Raw genomic sequence first — 20834 nt, 5'->3', positions numbered from 1 at the left:
CCCCTCTCCATTCCTCTAAATTGCCAGATGTATCCTCATGGTGGGGGGAGGCGGTGCAGCAGTGGACTATTATTAAGAGACACCTTGAAAAAGCCAAACTGGATTACAAAAAATACGCAGATCGCCATCGTGTGGCTGAATGGGAATTACAACCAGGAGATCATGTGTATATTTCCACAAAAAACCTTAAGCTAGCTCAGACAAGCCGCAAACTCGCTCTGAAATTCTTAGGACCTTTTCCTGTGCGCAAAGTAATAAATAAAGTGACTGTTGCTGTAACTTTGCCCAAGAACCTGCGCCATGTGCATGATACGTTCCATGTCAGCCTTTTGAAGAAAGCTCCCACCGACAACACATGGCATATCAAAGCTCCACCCATTCCAACTTTAATTGACGACCAAATACACTATGAGGTACAACAAATTTTGGACTCTAAACTCAAGCGAAATCAGCTTTTTTACCTCATTAGATGGAAGGACTTTGATTCTGGTTACGATGAATGGGTGAACTCTGCACATGTTCATGCTCCTAGATTAACCAAAGCTTTTCATACTCGCTACCCATATAAACCAGGGGGGGATCTATTTTAAGGGGGGCAGAAATGTCAGGTCCAGTATATATCTAAACTATACTGACTCCATTTTCTAATGCTTTTAGTGTTTAAGTGTTTTCTCCTCAGGTGCACCAGTTCCCAGGCAGCATTCCCACCAGAGGAGACTGTTTTGTCTAACACCGTTCCACCAAGCATTGGCCTTGAAGGAGAGCAGCTTCCCAGGACTGAAAGATATTGTTTTGAGAACTGTGGGGGGAGGCTGTTCCAGATGGGTATTGTTACTCTGTATCCTATGCTTGCTCTCCATTGGTAACAATGATCATGTACCATCCTGAGTCTCCTATTCAGGACAGTGGACTATAATGGACCTTTTCTGCAATAAAACTTCCTTTGCCAGACATTGGACTTATTCTTGCTTCTAAAGGGAATCTTGCAGAGAGTGCCTTATCTAGCCACAGTCTGACAGTGGAAATCCTTCTTTGTGGATTTTTGGTAGGATATACATAACCGGTGTTCTGGGGGATGGATTGATTAACCCCCTGTGCTCTGATTCCGTAATATATCCTAGCACCAATGCCTCATCTAATGTCACTTTGATCAAAAAACTGATCTTTTTAACTGGATCATTGGGAATAGCCTTGTAGTCTAATTCATTATTTAGTTGCCTATTTATCTCCGTCATGTAGTCCTTTTTATCCATAATGACTATTGCACCCCCCTTATCCGCCTCTTTTAATATAATAGAATTGTCCGTTGTTAAATCAGGAGTGGAGCAGGTGGCAATGGCTGCCCCCTTCACCTGGCTTGGATCAGGAACGGAGCAAGGGCAGTGTCTGCCCCCTGCCTTCATCCAGCCAGGACCAATCATGGAGGAGCAGGCAAACCTGCCTGCCTCCCCTCCCCTTTCTAGAGCCCATTGTATTTCCCCCCCAATGGGCTGTTACTAGTTATATTGATGATAATATCATAGTAAAGGAGCCAAATTTATTCATTTCAATATTGTCTTACTAAAAGAAGCCAACGTTGAAAAAACTGTAAGCATCTCTGATTTCTCTTTAATATGTATGTATTTCCACAACTTTAGTGAATATGCCAAACCACTCCTTGATGGAAAGAGGAGCTGAAGAATGTCATTTTGTAGCAGAATCAAACTTTTTCATTCCATTAAATTTATTGAGGTATACTTATAGGATTAAAATGAGATATTGTTTAATTATTTCAATTGTATACATTACTTCCTCTCTCAAAAAACTCTCATTTTTAAGCAAGACCACAATGTGTGTCTATAATCTGCGGAAACTTTTCCACATCCACCAACAAGCATCTCTTGTATTTTTATAACTCTTATTCAATTTTGAAGGCATAAGGTGCTGCCAGTACAAGATTTTAATATTTATATTTATTTAAAACATTTTAATGCCTTTTCCCACCCAACAGAGCCCCCGTGGCAGCAACAAAAAAAACATTAAAATCAGCTTTAAATACATACATATATAAACAATTAAAACAACAATTAAGCAAAAATACCATAAACAGGAATAAGTATCAGTGAAGGAATGGAAAACAAAACAGAAGTGTCTTCACTCATTTGTGAGAAAAACTTATATAGCATATGATAACAAGTATCACACACAATCTATGGCAATTTCCATTTTGATGTTTAAAAACTATATACAGTAAATACTTTGAGCTGTGTCTGAAGGACTGCCTTCTGCCATATGAACCATGACAGATGTCCACTTTGGTCATCTTCAGAGGTCTTGCTCCAGGTGCCTCTGCCGTTAGTCAGGTGGCAACCCAAGAAAGGACCTTGTGATGATTCCAAGTAAATGGGTGCCTGTGTCTTTAAATGCTTGGTGTGAGCTAGGTGAACAGTGGGGGTGAGAGAGAGGGATGAGTGAGTGATATGATTGGCTCATGACTGAGGGTGTGGGCGGAGTGAAAGCAGTTTAGACTGACAGGGCAGAGAGCAAAAGTGTCAGTCAGAAGAAGGCAGGCCAGCTGTGTGCTGCCTGAGTATACTGAAGTATTTATGACAGAAATATGACCTGCGTGGAACCTGAACTGAGCACGTCTGTGAAAGGACACTCAGTCAGGGGAAGGGAGGCCGGCTGTGGGCTGCCTGAGCAGGTTTCATATTTCTGTGAATGAGAGTCAGAGAAGGAGAGGCCAGCTGTGTGCAGCCTGAGTAACTTTAAGCACGTCTATGAGAAATATTGAGTTAGAGAAAGAGGCTAACTGTGTGTGAAGCCTTAGAAGAGATCTGTGTGAATGAGTTTATAGGAAGTAGCTTTAAGAACCGAGAGCTACGTTTATGAAACCGATACGCTTCTTGACTAAATAAAAGTTTATTTTGTTTTGTTATATCCCAGAGTAGCTGTCATTGCTATATCCCATTCATATCCTCAGGGCCACATAGAACCACGAAGGAGCCTGACGCTTAAACACGTTACCAAAGGGGAAATCTGAATAAAATATTTTGGAATAATATATTCCTGGTGGCAGCAAACTACCCAGAGGGTGTAAGGGGAAGATTAAAAGAAAAATCTACCCCAAAGAAAGTACAGGTCATAACAGACCTCCTTGGTTGCGGTGCCAAAACTCTGGAACTGCCACCCAAAGGAGATTTCTCTCTCTCTCTCTCTCTCTCTCTCTCTCTCTGCTATTGTCTTCCACAGGCAGTTGAAGACTTTTCTGTCTCATTTGTCATATCCCCTGTAAACTTTTATTGGCCCTTCTCCCTGGTTATATGGGCTTTTTCATTTGTTATCTATATATTTATATTTGTATTGCATTTATATACAATTTAAATGTTACTTTAATGTTTTAATGTCTGCCCATCTTGGGGACCCTATTTGTGTGGAAAGGCAGCATATATTTTAAATAAATAAATGGTATTTCTGCCCCCTACATAAAGTGCCAAAGAAACAGTGCAGTCTGCAATCCTTTGTGAAGTTGTATATCAGTGTTACATTGAGACGAGGGGCAAAAGAGGTGGCTTCTTTTGCCCCTCCCTCAAATGCACCAGTATTGAGCCCCTGTAATGTATTGGTCGAACTCTAGCTTGCGAGAGAACTCAAGGCTATGCTATCATTGGTTACTAATTACGGATAGCAGCCAATCAGGGTGACAAGATAAAAGACCAATCACTGAGCTGTAAATAAGTTACATTGTAGATGGGTTATGCAAACGATGGTATTGTGAAGTATGTGTTCTCATTGGCTATCAGTTATTCTGGGGGCGGAGCTGCTGTATATATATTGAGGGGTTCTGTTCAGTTTTGTGTGTGTGTGTGTGTGTGTTCCTGCTAAATAAAGAGCTGTTGATTTACCTCAAGTCTGAACCCACTATTTAATAGCCCCCCTTCCCTTTTCAATGGAAAGTTATCCTAGCAAAGAAGCCGTGTTCATTACAAGGGTTCTCAGGTCCCCCCCAATAGATTATTAGGTATTGGGTGTTTGCTTGTGCTCCTGTGGCGCTGGCCAATGAGGTCACCTCTAACGCCACCTGGAACTGCTGGCATTGCACCAGGCTGATTCTTTAAGAAATGGTCTGATTCTTAAAAGAGTTGGCCCTGATCGGTCACGGTCACTTCTGGGTTGCCAGTAAACGACATCATTGGCCAGGGATGCAGGGGGCTTTCATGCCCATTTCCCCAGCCTGCCTGCCAATGTTGGGAATCGCCTGCCAAATTTCTGGGAAATTGTATGTCTCTGGCAGCCACTTGAGAACCCTAGTCATTACCAATCTGTTGAAGTCAATGTTGGGGGGGGGGGCTCTGCCACACTCCATGCTGTTGCACTCCAACAGCAGCAGCAGGATGCCCAAAGGATGGGGGGTTGTGATGGAGAGACTGTTCTCTGGCCTTGCTTCAGATGCACCGGTATTGAGCCCCCTCCCCAAGGCGTCCACACAGGGTGCCTGGTGTGGCTGAGGACCCTTCAGGGGCCTGAAGGGAAACACCCAGGGGGCGCATAGGGTGCCTGCAGGGAGTCAGTGGTTAACTGGTGGTGGTGGAAAGCGCCCTCAAGTCATACTTGACTTATAGCAACTCCTGGTGGGGTTTTCAAGGCAAGAGACGAACAGAGTGGTTTGCCATTGCCTGCCTCTCTGTAGCAACCCAGGTTTTCCTTGGAGGGCTCCCATTCAAGTACTAACCAAGGCTGGCCCCCTGCTTAGCTTCTGAGACCTGATGAGACTGGCATGGCCTGGGCCATTAAGGACTGGGCCAGGGTTAATTGCCTCCTCCTACCCACCTCCAATGCAAAAATGCCCCATCTCACACTTCCACCTCGTGGCCATTGGTGTGGTGGGATCTTTCCGCCCCCACAATTACAGAGGGGGGGGCGGAGGGGCTCTGCCTGCCTGCTGCAATGGGCTCCTGGCTATTGAGTGCCCCCCCCCCCCGGTGCAATGGCCTGCCAGCCCGGTCTCCTAGTATGGTTGCCAGCTTCAAATCAGGAAATTCCTGGAGATTTGGGCGGTGAAGCCTGGAGAAGGCCGGGTTTGGGGAAGGAAAGGCTCTTAGCACGGCGTAATTCCAGAGAGCCCACCCTCCAAGACAGCCATTTCCTCCAGGGGAACTGAGCTCCGTGCCCTGGAGACTGGTTGTAATTCCAGGAGATTTCCAACCATCTCCGAGGGTTGCTCGCTGGCCTGGAGAAAAAGAACTATTTTTATTTTATAATTTTTTTTTCAACATTAACAAAATGTAAGCTTTTAACACCGAACAAGTGATTTATATAACAAAATTTAAGCTACTGAGCTAAACAACCTGATGTACAGATCTTTATACCATATACAATTAATATAAAAGAATATCAGGAGTCCGTTGTGGCGTGGTTGGTTACATATCCAAGAAACGGGGACCATTTTCCTCTCTGCGAAGACGGACCATCGGGATTGTTCACCGACGTTCTCCCTCCAGCTATTTCCCCCGTCCGCCACACGCCCCGCGCCTCCAGCAGCAGCCCCTCGCGGCCAGCCAGGCCGGCCTTCCAGCGTGCGGAGCTGACGCGGGCTCGGCTGCTGCCAAGACCTCTTCGGTCACGTCATCCCTCCCTGCGGCCTCCAGGCGGCGCTGTGCCGCTCTTGCCCGCCGGCGGGGCTTCCCGCCCACCACAACTAAAGAACTCGCCCCGCCCCGCCCCCAGCCCGTTCTGAGGGCCAGCGGCTACTGCGCGTGCGCTCCTGTGCGGTCGTCATGGCACTCCCGCCGCTTTGGCCGCCGGGCCCGTGGCGCGCGGAATCTCGCGAGAGGGGCAGGGCGGAGCGGAGGCGCGCGCGCCCGTCGGTTGCAAGCCCCGCGAAGGGGCGGGTCCGGGGCTGAAGTGCACGCGCGCGGGGGCGCGCCCTGAGCCTGGCGCTGCCTTGACAGCTGCGCGCCGCTCGGCCCTCCCCGCGCTCAGGTAAGTGTGAGGGGCCGCGGCCCCCCCCCGGCCCAGCGGTGTCGCCGCCTCAGCCGGGGCCGCTCCAGAGCCCGCGAAAAGCCTCCCGAGGCGCCGCTGGGCCCGGGCCCGGGTCCCGGAGCCCTCCCGACTCAGCGCCCCCCTCGCGGGACGCCTCCGGCCCTGCGCGCTCCTGTCCCCGCTGCCCGCCCGGAGCTCCAGCGCCGCCGGCCCCGCCTTGTGCTGGCCTGACGCGTCCCGACCCCGGCGGCAGCCAGCCAGCCAGCCAGCCTGGCGTTGGCGCTCGCTCGCTCGCTCGCTCGCTCTCGGGGCCCGGAGCGCCTCAGGCCGGGCCTGGCCGCTCTCCTTTGGCTCTGCCAGCCAGCCCCGAAATCCGCTTTCAGCCTCTGTATACAAACCGCAAAGGGCCGGCCGCGGGCGGCATCCCCGCTCAGCCTCTCTCCCGAGCCCGGGGGCCGCCCGAGTTCTCCTCATTCTGTCATTGCTTGGAATTGAGTGTCGGAGCCCGGTGGAAAGCAACGCGTTAAGAAAAGAATCCACCCGCTGCCATTTAATGATGTAAAGTTAATTTTGCGTATGAACAGGCGCCGACCAAAAGTCTCATACTCGTTTGTTTTTTAGAAAAGAGCGAGAGTCCCGTAGCACCTATAAGACTTAACAAAATATGGGGTAGGCTGTGAGTTTTCGTGAGTCACACAGCTCACTTCTTCAGATACTTCACTTCTTTCTGCCGAAATGAGCTGTGATGAAAGCTCATACCGAACCACAAATTCTGTTAGTCTTATAGGTGCTGCTGGATTCTTGCTCTTTTCAGCTGCTACAGACTAACACGGCTACCCGTCTTGATTTGTTTTTGTGTCATTACTACAAGGTAGTCTAGCTTTGGTTTGGGTTTAACCAGGTTTTCTGCTCAGTCTTTGCCCGTTTCCCTCTTTATACAGCCCCTGTTCCACATGACATCTGGCCATGCAGATCCCAAATAAAGCCTCTGGGTGGTGAAAGGGAACTCCTCCCTTCCTTTCTCCTCCGTGGCAAAACTAGTTGGATCCAACCCTTTAAACTTCCACAGAGAATTGCAGAGAGATGCTACAATAAACTGATTGCTGAAAAGACTAGGCACCCCAAGGAAATTTCCACATATCTAAACAGTCTGACACCTGGAATTTGTCATCCTTGCTTTCGGTCTTTAAAACTAATGTGTCTTTATTGCCCTCTAGGAGTACCTAATTTAGAGGCTGTGTCAGGGCTTTTGTACCTTCAGTGGCCGGATACAGAACAAAGCTTCAATTAATACAATTTTTCTCATTCTGCATTTGCTCCAGAAGGAAAGTATAAAAGGTTAACCAAGAAATGTTGACACCTGAGGTGGCAAGTCTGTATATTTCCTTCCTCACTGTTTTGTGTTGGCCAGGCCATCTTTGAGGCTAAATTCTGAAAGATGAATACCAACAGTACATTCCTAAGGACTCTTCTAAACCCAGTGACTTCAGCAGAATGGTATAACAGTGCTTCGGTTTGTACCATTGGACATAGAGAATGAAAGAATAACTAGGCTAGCTGAGAGAACCAAATTAATCAGAGAACGTTTTAAAATTATGCTAGGCTTAATTGCTTCTTAATTTGAATGCCAGGGTGCTGAGATTTACCCCTGGAACTCAGTACTGGGGTTCAGTCCTGGAAGAAGTAAAGAAAAACAATGCAGATGAAACAGGAGTTCAGTGTTTTTTTTCTTTTTACCACATAACCATAGCCTGCCCCCATGTGCTAATGGAGGAGAGGGGTCTTCAGGTGTTAGGCTGTAGCTTCTCTGGGCAGTCAGAGGCACTTATATCTGACAAAGACTTATGTGTCATCTCTGCACTTTTTAAAAATTAAGCTTTAAAAGGAACTACAGAAAATATATACCAACTGAGTGTTTTATAAATTATTAATTGTACAGTCCTGATTTCCCCCCAAGATTCAAATCAGTTCTTCCATTCTATATTAGTCATTTTATATAACTCATCTGATATCAAACTTTAGTGTTCTTTACAGCTTTCATTTTTAAATAAACATTTAATCTTATACAAAATAAGTCTTAAACAGTTACAGTCCTAAGAAGAGTTACTCTTCTTAGGATTGCACTGCTAGTTTATTAATCCATTTCCCTTTAATAGGGAAGATTAGTCAGTATTTTGCAAAAAAACAGTGTAATGTTTACACTGTTAACATATAAAACCAATTCTGCAAACTGGCATACATTTTCTCTATAAGAAGGTAGTCTGATAAAACCTGAAATGTGTACAGCAGCTGGAAAATTCTGGTGTCTTCCCATCTCAAAGGTATTTATGGTGCTATCCTAAGTAGATGTACACTCTTCTAAGCCTATTGAAGTCAAGGGTGTAACTTTACTTAGAAGTGCACTAGTAGTGATGGGATACACATAATTTTTATGAGTTTTTGTCATCATTTTGATGAATAGTGACTGTCGTCAGACTTTTTTTATGAGTTGTTATTGGGCATTCTAGAAATGAGGATATTCTGGTCTCACAACTGTATTTATTGTCTTTTTAATCCTAAACAAACTTGTTATTCTTCTCTTACTGCAGACCAAGACATAAACCACTGTTTATATTGATCAGAACAGTGTAAAATTCACTATTGATAACTGTTGAGATTGGGATACCAGTCAGATGTATCCTAGAAAATCAAGAATGCCTAAATTGAGCTGTAGATGGCAGCTGCTTTAGGAATTTTTCTCCCCTCTCAGCAACAGTCACCCAGACAGTATCATGGACTGTTTTCGAAGGTCCTCTCAGCTTCAAAATGGGTTGGCTTTCTGGCAAGTAGATTTATTAAAAATGCAAACCTTGGGCTTGTGGAACTAGATGCATGGTTCTTTGGATCCTAGCCTATATTTCTTCTAGCATGGGTACAAAAATTAGAAACTTCACCCTTACCCTTAATAAAGTAGGAACTTTGTTAGTTTTTACCTCTAGACCTACTTATTACTGCCAGTTAAATCTTTTGAATTGACATAAATACAAAGTTTAGTAGTAATACTAAACTTACTTACAAATAAGCAAGATTTGGGTTTAGTAGCAATTTAAAGATCACCTCGATTTCCAGAGTGTGAGTGACCTTTTGAGAGTCAGAGCTCTCTTTGTCGGATATGAGGAGTGGGAAAAGGAAAGAGTCCTTATAATCCAGGCAGAGGGTGAGAGAGGTAATTCTTAGTTTTACAACAGTCCCATAAAAGAAATCCCCATGTTGAAAGGGGAGATTGGGGATGAGAGGGCAGAACTTACATAAGTGAGTTCAAGGAAGAAGACAAATTCTAAGCAGGACTTCCTGGTTCTTATTTGCCATATTCTTTACTTAGAATAGTTCACTAGAGTGTTCTTAACAGATTCTGTCTAGTGCTCATACAGACTATGATTTGGAAAACTGTCTACTTTAGCCACTTTGGATGTTTAAAAATAGCTTAATATTAGATGCATTATACACAAACAGTTCTGTGGTGTTGTATAGTGAGAGCCAGGGTGGAGTATTCACAGTGTCAGACTAGAATCGAGAGGAGACTGGTTCCAATCACCGTGTTACCATGGAAGCTTGCTGGGTGACCTTGGGCCAGCACTCTCGGCCTAACCTACTTCACAAGGTTGTTGTGAGGAAAGAATATAGGAGAGAATATAGGAGAGAATATAGGAGAGCCCTGCTACAGTCCAGATCCTACCATTAGTTTTAATGCTTCGTAAACTTCGACAGTGCTCCAAAGTACCATTTAGGAAATTATTAATTCTTTCACATTGTATATTGTATAAATGTATATTGCAGAAGATGTTGCATGTGAGTATTTCCTTTTGTTGACTAGCAGTTTGGTAGAAGTATTTTTTATGGCATGCAGGGATGTAGTTCCTGTTAGTCATGCAGTCAGGAAGTAAATATAAATAGCTAGGTTAATCTTGTCTCTTGTGGAAATGTGAGAAGTGGACAGGAACTTAATACAGTATTTTAAAGTATGTAGAAAACAACAATGTTATGTTAATTTCTTATAAAATAAACACTTGTTTACTTATTTATAGCCTCCCTTTCTTGGTAAGACTCAAGGTATATCACACAATATAAATAGTGTAATGGGTTACAAAATTAGAAAAAACAACGCAAAAGAAAAAGTTATCAGGCTTAAATGCAGGCATGTGAATAGCACTTCAGTTCAGAATTGTCTGCTGGACCGTGATCTTGGAGGGAGTTTGGTTCAAGGAGAACATACCAATAAAGTATTCCCTAACACTGGGGCAAATAGAAAATTGATGTGCATTTTAAATTAACTCTTTTAGAAAACAACTGAACACATTCAAATGTATACTGTTTATGGCTTATTAAAATGCATATGGATTTACCTGATCTTGAAGTTCACTGTATCAATAGAGGACATGATTAATAGATCCACAAAATGAAGCTAGGAACTGATAGGGTGGATTTCTCCATGAACCTGAAGGAAGTTCCTGGTTTGTAGAAGAATATGAAATCTTAAAAAAAAAAAAGATTGGGGGATTAAATCTCGGTACTGTCCCCTTTCTCTGTCATGACCCCTGGCAGAGGAGAACTGACTATTGACAGGCCCTGGGGCAATCACTACCCACACTACATTCTCCCCCCCCCCCCCCCCGCAAGGTGTCCAGGGTCATGCAACTCAGCCAGACATTGCCCGGAGAAAGGCTACCAGGGGGAGGGAAAGCTGAAGATGGTGGCAGATTAAGGTAGGTTATCTGGTGGGTGGGAAGGAGGGAGGAAGCAGGATAATGGGAGAGACTATGGGGGTGTTCAGGGAAGGGAAGGAGGAAATAGTGGGGGAGGGGAAAATGGGTACCCACCTGTCTTAGCCATCTGCTCTGCCCACTTGGCTTTTATGCTTCCTACGGCATGATAAACTGCCCACTTCCCACGTTTTTGTTCCTGGTCTTTTTCTTAGAGGTTTTAGAATTGTCTTGGCTATTTAAAGTTTTTTAAAAAGTTATTTAATATTACACATTCTTACATCGACTTTCTTTTTATTTTTCATAGCTCCCGAAGAAGCCCTTGAATTGTAGCCCCTGCACTGAGCTTTCTGAAGAGATATTGAATATTTTTAAGCACTTTGGATTCTCTTTGGGTTCTTTCCCCTCTTCTTAATTTCCAATCAACTTTTTTTTGTGTGCAACACGAGAAGTCTCTTCACTTTGCTGATCTGTATTTTATACTTCTATCCTTTGATACATTTATGAGAAACTTGAAGTCTATTTGCTTCTTTAAAATTGTAGCAGGTAAGCTTGAATTTCTGAATATACTGTTCAAAGAAATCTGAATATACAATAAACTGTATTTTAACAGTGTGATTCAAATGATATACTTCCTCTGTCATGCAAGTTATTGGTTTGTGTTACATTGTGATAGTAAAACTGCTGAAAATATGTATTTCAGGATAGCATATTTTTAAAAATCCCATACCATTTTCTGTAATAGAGCCACAGACTTTGAGTTTTATCTAGCCAGTTTAGAATGCAGGAATAAAATCCCTTTCTTAAATAGGACACAGAACATTTTGTAGGGGGGAAAAACCCCTCTACATGCTTTCATATTTTATTTTATTAATGTGATTGATCACAATACTAAACAGAATACAGAATTGCTACATATTTAAACCAAACATCCAGCTGAGATACAACCTCCTCTCCAAAGCAAACAGGTTTCTCATTAATCATAAGGCTCTTCTGCTTCACTTGACTGGGTGATTTCTGTCCATGAGGAGAAATGAAACTCTAAGCAGTGCCCCTTCTCATAGTAATGGTCTTGCACTTCTCTGCTCCCCCCCCCCCCCGCCCCCATGCTACTTAAAGCAAAGTCTGGATCTCTGGTGGACAATCAGGAGAATTCATGGTGCAACTTTGCCTGTCCAGTGTTCAAGGCACGTCACATACATTGTCACAGTATTCTTCACAGCAGCCCAGTCATGCTGTGTAATGTTTGTATTTCTTTATTGCAGTTTGCCAGAGGGGAGTGCTAAGACAAAGTGAGTATGGCTTGAGTAAAAGAAAGGAGAGAGGAGGAGGGATAGGAATGGATGCAATTCATATTTGTTTTGCCTGCTGTACACTTTCACTGCTTTATGGTTTTTTAAAAATGTAAATATAGTTTGGTTCAGTGAATGATGTCACTATGTCAATTTTCTTCTTTTTTAGAAGTTTTTGAGCCCTTCATTTAAAAACGTACCATTAAACAATGGACGGTGTTATTGCGGTCCAAAGCAATCAAAAGAAGTCCAGAATAGCTATGAAAAAGGTAAATTCTTGCTATTAAAAATTGCTTTGATTATTGCGCTATTGAGACTTTCAAATGAATAAATTCCTCTTGAAGCAGTGAGAGACCCCCCCCCACACACACACACTTTTTTAATTAGGCGAAAATGTTTCAGGTGATTTTAGATTCTCAGCTTTGAAAAGATTCATTTTAAGGTTTAGGCAACACAGTCAAGCATGTTGAAAACATATTCGGATGGAGATTAAAGATGAAATCTGCATGAAAGATCCTGTAAGGACAGGCTGTGTTTAGCTTAGGCAGTCCTGGCAGCTTGTGACCCAAATATGCTACCGAGTGCTTATCAGCGTCTCTGTTTTTGCAGCCTGAAGCAGGCAGCAAGAACAGATGGCTTATTAGATGAACTGTGCGGCTTTGTTCAGTTTAGTAGGCATGAGTAGTGCAGGCTGAGCCTTGAAAAACATCGCTGACTTTTGAAGCAATTACAAGGAATTTTAAATGAAAACAGTTCCCGACTGGAGAATGAGGATGGGCTGCATAATTGATATTGGCTGGCCATAACCCAGTAAGTGATTGGGGCTGCTTTGTAACAGGATACATGTCCCCAAATCCACTGTTGTATGTACATGCCTCTTTTGATTGCTTGGTTTCTTGCTATAACTGTAATAATGGCCTGGGTAGTAGCATGCTGCAGCATTTATGCGCTTTGCATTTCTCAGGTAAGAAAGTTTTTTTGATAGAGCAGCAAAAATGCCATCGCTCCTTGATTTGCATTCTCATCTGCAGTGAAAAGATAACTTGATGGTGATAGGCTTGCATAGGGGGCAGTTTCTACCCACAGATTTGTAGCTGGCATAGATCAATCACTGAATTTAAAGCGTATCCTAATGATTAGTAACATGTCTAGGGAAAGGTACAATATGATACAGTAGCGCAGAGAATTTTTCTCTTCTTTCTTCTAGAGCTTTAGTGATTGTGCCTTGCTGCCTATGAAAGTGTGGCTGCAAAGTCAAAAAGAATTGTGCACAGTCTCTGCAGAAGAGCTGGGAGAGCAAGACAGACTCAGTGAGGTTTGGCACTGTTCTGACCTTCTTTACTTCTGAAAATTGCTTTGAATTCGCAGTCATCAATTGCACATTATATGCAGCATTGTAAGATAAAAGCAAGAAGTATATCTTTTTAAAACAAGCATATATTGAAAATGGACACAGCTTTTTGCAAAGTTCATACTATAATTCATAGTATGGTTGTGTCAAATAATTTATGCAAACATTGAACATGTTGAGCTTTTCAGGAAGGTTCAGTGGCTTCTAAAACTTGTTCCAGAAATTAACCAAACTGCAAGACAACAAATTCAAACCTTTAACCTATTTTTTTAAAAATTACATTGTTGTTTTCGGTAGGTCTGTGACCCAGTTCTGTGCCATGGCTTTCCTCTAATGCAGAGGTCCCCAACCTTTTTGGGCCTGTGGGCACATTTGGAATTCTGATGCAATGTGTGGGTGTGGCGACAAAGTGGCTGCCACAAAATGACTGCTGCAACTGTTATGTATTGAGCTAGCTTCAAGGAGAACTAGGCTCCTAAGGTAACCAATCCTATCAGGAATTGGGATGTCAGCAACCAATCGTTATTCCTTGGACAGGAGCCAATTGCAATCAAGTAAACAGGATGTCTTTTGTTGTGTGCATGCAAATGAAGGATCCTAAAGCCCACGTTCTTATTGGGTTGTTATGGATATGGGGTGGAGTTGGGAGTGTATATATTGTGGCCCTTTCGGGGCCAGTTGTTCTTCTCTGGTACAATAAACTATACTATGAGCTGAAGTCACTGCCTGGCTGAATCACTTGCGGGGCCTACCCCAGTACTTAATACTGGCGACGAGGATGGGATACAGCACGGGTATGCAGCCCCGCAAGAGGAGTGCCCAGAGCGAAATCACGACATGCGGGTAGGCAGCCCCGCGCTGAGAGAAATCACGACATGCGGGTAAGCAGCCCCGCGCCACAGAGCTGAATCACGCCCAGCAAGGAATTGTCGCCTTGTCCAGCTGCACTCGCTCGCCCTCCGCCAGCGCAAGGGGACAATGGCTACCGCGGGCCACTTTGGGCCTTTTGACTCAGCCTCCGAGGACTGGGAGTCCTACATTGCGAGGTTTGAATTCTACCTTGAAGCAAATAAGCTGAAAGACGCTGAGCTGCAAAGGGCCACGTTCTTCAGCGTCTGTGGGAAAACCACGTTCGAGATCGCCCGGGCGCTGGTAGCGCCGGCACAGCTCCAGGCGTTGGCGTTCAGCGAGATCAAAGACAAGCTCCGAGACCACTTCTCACCGCAGCCGTCAGAAGTTGCCAGCCGGCACGTCTTCCACAAGCGAGACCAAGCACACGGTGAGTCCGTTAGCAATTTTGTTACCGCCTTACGGAAAGCAGCAAGGAAACGCAACTTCCCAGACCTCGAGAATACTCTGCGAGACAGACTGGTGTGCGGTCTGCGGGACGAGAAGCTGCAGCGGCGCCTGTTTGCAAAGAAGATGCTCACGTTTAAAGAGGCCCTGGAGGAAGCCCTCGCGGCGGAGACGGCCGAGCGGTCCACCAAGGAGGTGCAGCAGTCGCGCAGCCCGACCTTGGCCAAACGAGCAGAACCCATTCACCACGAGGGCCTCGCGAGCGACACCGAGAAGGATGACGAAGTCAACCGGACGCAAGCCACCAGATCCCGGCGCTCCGAGCAGCAGCAGTACAGGGGGCCTCCATGTGCCAGTTGTGGGGGGACCCATGAGAGGCGGTACTGCGCATTCAGAGATGCAGAATGCCGAGCATGCAGGAGGAAGGGCCACAACTCACGCGCTTGCAGGACAGCCAGGAAGGGAAGCTCCCCGCCGCCGAGGCGGCCAGCAGAGAAGGGGCTGCGCCGGTCCAACGAGTGCAATGCCGTAGAGGAGCACGCAGTCAGGACTCTCGTCCTGAGCATGAAGGCGACAGTACAGCCAAAGATACGCGTCACAGTGCAGATCGAGGGAACGCCATGTGAGATGGAAGTGGACTCCGGGTCAGCACTATCCATCATCTCGAAGGACCTCTTTGACCGAGTGTGCACTGGCGGGAGGAGCAAGCGCCTAGAGCCAAGCGACCTGATCCTGACGGACTTCCAGGGACGACGGGTTCCAGTGGCAGGAGCTGGCCTAGTCGAGGTCAGCTACAAGCAGTTCCAGGGCCCCCTCCGAGTGGTTGTAGTCAAGGGGCGCCTCACCAGTTTGCTGGGGCTTGATTGGTTCGAGGTGTTGGGCATCCACGTCACCGGGGTCCAACAAGTCAGCCAATCAGGCATCCGTGCAGCCTGCGAAGAATTTCCCGGCGTGTTCGATGGGTCCCTCGGCTGCTACAAGGGTCTGCCCGTCTCACTCAACCTGAATCCAGCTGCAGCGCCAGTCCACCTCAAGGCACGCCGGGTCCCCTTCGCCCTCAAGCCGCGCATAGATGAGGAGTTGGACCGCCTGATCGCACAGGGAGTTCTCGAGCCCGTGTCGCATGCCTGCTGGGAGACACCAATTGTCACGCCCATCAAGGCCAACGGGGACGTACGAATCTGCGCAGACTACAAGTGCACTATCAACAAAGCACTGCAACAACACGCGTACCCCGTGGCGGTGGTCAGCCACCTTCTGGCATCCTTAGCGGGGGGTCGCATATTCGCAAAGATCGACCTGGCACAAGCATACCAGCAACTGCCAGTGGATGAAGCTACCGCGGAGGCGCAAACCATCGTGACCCACCGCGGAGCGTTCAAGGTCAAGAGACTCCAATTTGGGGTGAGCGTAGCCCCAGGCATCTTCCAGGGACTCATGGAGGGGTTGCTGCGGGGAATCCCGGGCGTCATTCCGTACTTTGATGACGTCCTGATCGCGGGATCCGCCCCCTCCGAGCTCTCCGACAGGCTCCGGGAAGTGCTGCGCCGCTTCCAAGACGCGGGACTCAAGGTAAAAAAGGAGAAGTGCCAGTTCGGCGTGCCCAGAGTAGAGTTCCTAGGATTCCTCATCGATGCAGACGGAATCCACCCAACGGATAGCAAGGTGCAAGCCATCTCCCAAGCTCCGCCACCTCGCTCCAAGAAGGAACTCCAAGCCTTGGGGCTACTGAACTTTTACCACGCCTTCCTACCGCACAAGGCGTCGCTGGCGGAACCCTTACACCGCCTCCTGGAAAAAAACGCCAAGTGGACGTGGGACCGCAGGCACGCCCGTGCGTTTACAGCGGTCAAGGAGCTCCTGTCATCCGAGGCAGTGCTGACGCATTTCGACGAAAGCAAGCCGCTCATCCTTGCCAGCGATGCTTCTCCGTATGGGATCGGCGCTGTGCTGAGCCACCGGATGCCAGACGGCCAGGAGGCGCCGATCGCCTACTTCTCAAGATCCCTGTCACGAACTGAGCGGAACTACGCACAAATTGACAAGGAGGCCCTGGCACTGGTAGCAGGAGTCAAGAAGTTCCATGACTACGTCTACGGGCGGCGGTTCGAGATAACCACGGACCACAAGCCGCTACTCGGCCTATTAGCGGCGGACCGGCAAACGCCGCAAGTAATGTCGCCCCGGATGCTGCGCTGGTCGGTGTTCCTGTCTGCCTACGACTACCAGCTGTCCTACAGGCCGGGGAAGGCCATTGGGCATGCCGATGCCCTCAGCCGCCTGCCATTGCCAGAGCCTGCCGACGACCCCTCACCGGCCCACGGGGTCATGCAGATCGAGGACTTGTCACAGCCCCCCCTTGTGGCTTCGGACATAGCGGCACACTCTACCAAGGACCCCACTATCTCCCGGGTCCTCAACTGGGTGTGGAGGGGGTGGCCAGCTGGGGGAGCTGAAGCTGAGCTCCAACCATTTCACTCCCGCCAACTTGAGCTATCAGTGCACAAAGGGTGTCTACTCTGGGGGAGCAGGGTCGTCGTTCCCCCCAAGCTGCGACAGCGGGTGCTAGAGGCGCTGCACGTGGGGCACCCAGGGATAGTAAAGATGAAGGCGCTGGCCCGCAGCTATGTGTGGTGGCCGGGAATAGACAGGGAGGTGGAAGGATGGGTCCGGGCTTGCCAGCCTTGCCAAGAAGCCCGGCCCGAAATGCCGCAAGCTCCAGTGCGAGCCTGGGAGACAACGCGAACGCCATGGTCGCGGCTCCACATAGACTTTGCGGGCCCCTTCCAAGGACACACTTTCCTAGTCGTTGTGGACTCATACTCCAAGTGGCTGGAGGTAGTCCCGGTATCAGCCATGACGTCGGGAGTTGTCATCCGCGCCCTTCGGCGCCTAATTGCAACACACGGGCTGCCGGACACCATCGTGTCGGACAACGCCGCCCAGTTCACGTCGCGGGAATTTCAAACGTTCCTGGAGAACAATGCCATCCGGCACGTCACATCGGCGCCGTTTCATCCCTCCACGAACGGGCAAGCGGAGCGCATGGTGAGGTCAATGAAGGAGTCACTGCACAAGCTCGGCCGGGGGGATTTTAGCCAGCGCCTGGCGGACCTCTTGCTGCGTCAACACATCACCCCCCATGCCACGACAGGCCGGAGCCCAGCAGAGCTGCTAATGGGACGGAGGTTGACCACACTACTGGATCGGCTGCACCCAGACTTCGCACCCGACGCCAGAGGAGAGACGGAGGCGCCGGACCCGCCCCGAGCGTTCCAGCCAGGCGACCGAGTGTATGCCCGGAACTACCGGGCCGGGCCAGTCTGGATACCGGCAACCATCTCCAGGACTACTGGACCCGTCTCCTACGAAGTAGCCGACTCCGAGGGCAAGATCTACCGCCAGCACATCGACCAGCTGCGGAAACGATGGCCACCGCGAGAGCCGGAACGGGACGGTAACTTGCCCCCTTGTGTCACAGAGACTAGAGAGGTAGCTGGCGCGGCAACTGGGAGCCACCCGGGCGGGCCGCGGGGAAGCCACGACCCGCTACCAATGACACACGGCGCTGCTGGCGCCGCCGAGACAACCCCCTCCATTCCTGCTGGGGAATCAGCAACCGATAGCGAGGGACCGACCGCGGGGAGCCAGAACACAGAGGGGTTGCGCAGGTCCCAACGGGTGCGCCAACCACCGGCCTTTCTGGGGGACTATGTTTGGAGCGGGGCGCCCCAAGCTTAGGGGGGAGGGGTGTTATGTATTGAGCTAGCTTCAAGGAGAACTAGGCTCCTAAGGTAACCAATCCTATCAGGAATTGGGATGTCAGCAACCAATCGTTATTCCTTGGACAGGAGCCAATTGCAATCAAGTAAACAGGATGTCTTTTGTTGTGTGCATGCAAATGAAGGATCCTAAAGCCCACGTTCTTATTGGGTTGTTATGGATATGGGGTGGAGTTGGGAGTGTATATATTGTGGCCCTTTCGGGGCCAGTTGTTCTTCTCTGGTACAATAAACTATACTATGAGCTGAAGTCACTGCCTGGCTGAATCACTTGCGGGGCCTACCCCAGTACTTAATAGTAACTTACTATCAGTCACACAGTGAAGATCCTTGTGCTGTAGAAGCAATTTCTGCCAAAGCAGTGTTTTTAAAAATCTGCACAGCCAATCAATATTCTAATGGCTAATCAGAAGCCATGCTTTGCAAAAGCCCCACCTGGCCCCACCCACTTTCTAAAAATTCTTGGAGGGCACCAGGAAAGGTGTCAGCAGACGCAGTTGTACCCACGGGCATCACGTTGGGAACCCCTGCTCTAATGCACTGCCCTAATGTGTAAGGGCTTCAGGTCTCAGGCCAAAACACAGCAATGCATCTTGGCCCTTGGGTACCAATAGTCTTCTTTGCTGTGATAGAAGAATGAAAAGCCACATCACTTTAGTGCTAACACAGAGTTCCTCCACACATCATATGGTCAAGGTGCCAGGTTAACAGAACTCAGTGGGAACCAGTTGTGGTGTCATGGTTAAACTAGGACATGGGAGACCTGGGTTCCACTGACCACTGCACCATGAAGCATGGGCCACTCACTCTCTGTCTCTTCATGTGGCAGATGCGAGGGTGAAATGGTGGTGGGAAAGAACTGTGTTATGCCGCCCTGTGTTCTTTAGAGCAAGTACAGAATAATAATGTGGTGATCTTCTCCAGTCTTACTGTTCCACTCAGCTACTTTTCCTATTGCCTCCACTAGAGGAGAAGTCAGACATGTAGATTTAGCTCCTCCCATTTAAAGCCTTTTTTGTTTTGATTTTTTTTAAAGCCCCTGTTCTTCTGAAAGAGTTTTGCAGGCTGTTTCCTCTTCCAGCCATTTGTGCTGAGCCCAAGGACAATTCCTGGGAGTGAAGCCTGTTCTGCAAGTCCCATCTCCTGTTTTCTTTACCTCTCCCTAATCTCCTGGTTAGCATAGGCTCCAACATGGCACCTGCTGGAACTTTTCCTGGTGCCCATCAACTGTTTTTAGAAAGTGAGTGAGGCCAGATGGGGGTTTTGCCCCACAGGGCTTCTGACGGCCACTGAAGATCTGATTGGCTGTGCAGGTTTTTTAAAAATGTGCTTTGGCAGCCGCTGCCACCACAGCCCAAGGATCTTCACTGTGTGACTGAAGGTACACTGTGTGTATGCAAGGAAATATTTTTGAGCATGGTCATTTTAAAAGACATCCTTTTAAACTGAGCTGAAGTGTTGAAGAGTTACTATTAGCGATACACAACACCTCACTCTCTGACAATTTGCGGTTTGCTCCTTCTCCTGCACCAGCCATTTTATGGTTGTGCCCACCACCCTCTGTTAGAATTCCAAAGTTGCCCGCAAGCTGGAAAAGCCTAGCATAGCTAAGTGGGATGTTTCTTGGGTGGCAGAAAAACTATGATGTCGCACATGATACTTGACAAAGTGAGCTTTGAGTCATAAAAGATTATACCTTGGAAAATGTTGTTGGTCTTTAAGTCGCTACTAGACTCGAACAATAGGATGCTCTATCCCTGTCCAGAACAGTGGTGCACATGCAAAAGAGGAGAAGGAGAAGAAGAAGCCTGTGTGTGGGAAAGCTTTCTGCCGCTGCAGCTTTCTTATTCAGTGCAAAGGCAGGGAGGAGAGGCTGTTGGGAAAGGTAGTAGCACATGTGTGCTGCCCTTAGGGAGGAGGAGGGGCAAGCAGACTGTAATGATTTCAAGACATGGGTGCACGTGTCTTTAAATGCTTGGTGAGATAGGTGAAGAGTGGGGGTGAAAGAGAGATGAGTGAGTGATATGATTAGTTGATGACAGAGAGTGGGCGGAGTGAAGGCAGTTTTCAGTTATTGAGGGAGAGGAAAAGGTTCAGTCAGGGCCAGAGAGGCGAGCTGTGGGCAGCCTGAGTGTGTTCATGTATTTGTGAGGGAAAGGCAACCTGAGTGGAAGCCTGAACTGAATGTGTCTGTGAGACTACATATTCATTCTATGTGAAGCAGGCAAACTGTGTGCGCGCCTGAGAGAGAAAGAATTGAGAGTGAAAAGAAAACAGGCTAGCTGTGTGCTGTCTGAGGAGTTCTCTGTGAGGGAAATATAGAGCCTAGAGAAAGAGGCTAACTGTGTGTGAAGCCTTACAAGAATTCCGTGTGAATGAGTTTGGATGAAGCAACTAGAAGAACTAAGAACGA

At 47.6% G+C, this 20834-nt stretch overlaps 1 protein-coding gene across 6 annotated transcripts in view; it reads left to right on the top strand.

The window, feature by feature from the left end:
* The first annotated feature begins 5882 nt into the window (after window positions 1-5882).
* The window catches only part of AKAP11 (A-kinase anchoring protein 11), a 74178-nt gene continuing 59226 nt past the window's right edge, over window positions 5883-20834 (top strand). For 4 of the 6 annotated variants that reach the window (XR_008596686.1, XM_054974218.1, XM_054974217.1 and 1 more), the window contains exons 1-5: window positions 5883-5961; window positions 11008-11246; window positions 11966-11992; window positions 12162-12261; window positions 13200-13307. Coding sequence is in view for 4 of the 6 variants with exons in the window: in XM_054974218.1 (XP_054830193.1) it covers window positions 12202-12261; window positions 13200-13307 (168 nt within the window). In the remaining 2 variants the exon portion in view is untranslated. Of the gene's footprint in view, window positions 5962-11007; window positions 11247-11965; window positions 11993-12161; window positions 12262-13199; window positions 13308-20834 lie in introns of those variants that run through there. The other 2 variants (XM_054974216.1, XM_054974219.1) reach the window with 2 other exon arrangements.

The sequence above is a fragment of the Eublepharis macularius genome, chromosome 3 (assembly GCF_028583425.1).
Source record: "Eublepharis macularius isolate TG4126 chromosome 3, MPM_Emac_v1.0, whole genome shotgun sequence".
Classification (NCBI taxonomy): Eukaryota; Metazoa; Chordata; class Lepidosauria; order Squamata; family Eublepharidae; genus Eublepharis; species Eublepharis macularius.
Note: the sequence above shows the minus strand (reverse complement) of the source record. Positions and strands in the feature narration are given on the sequence as shown.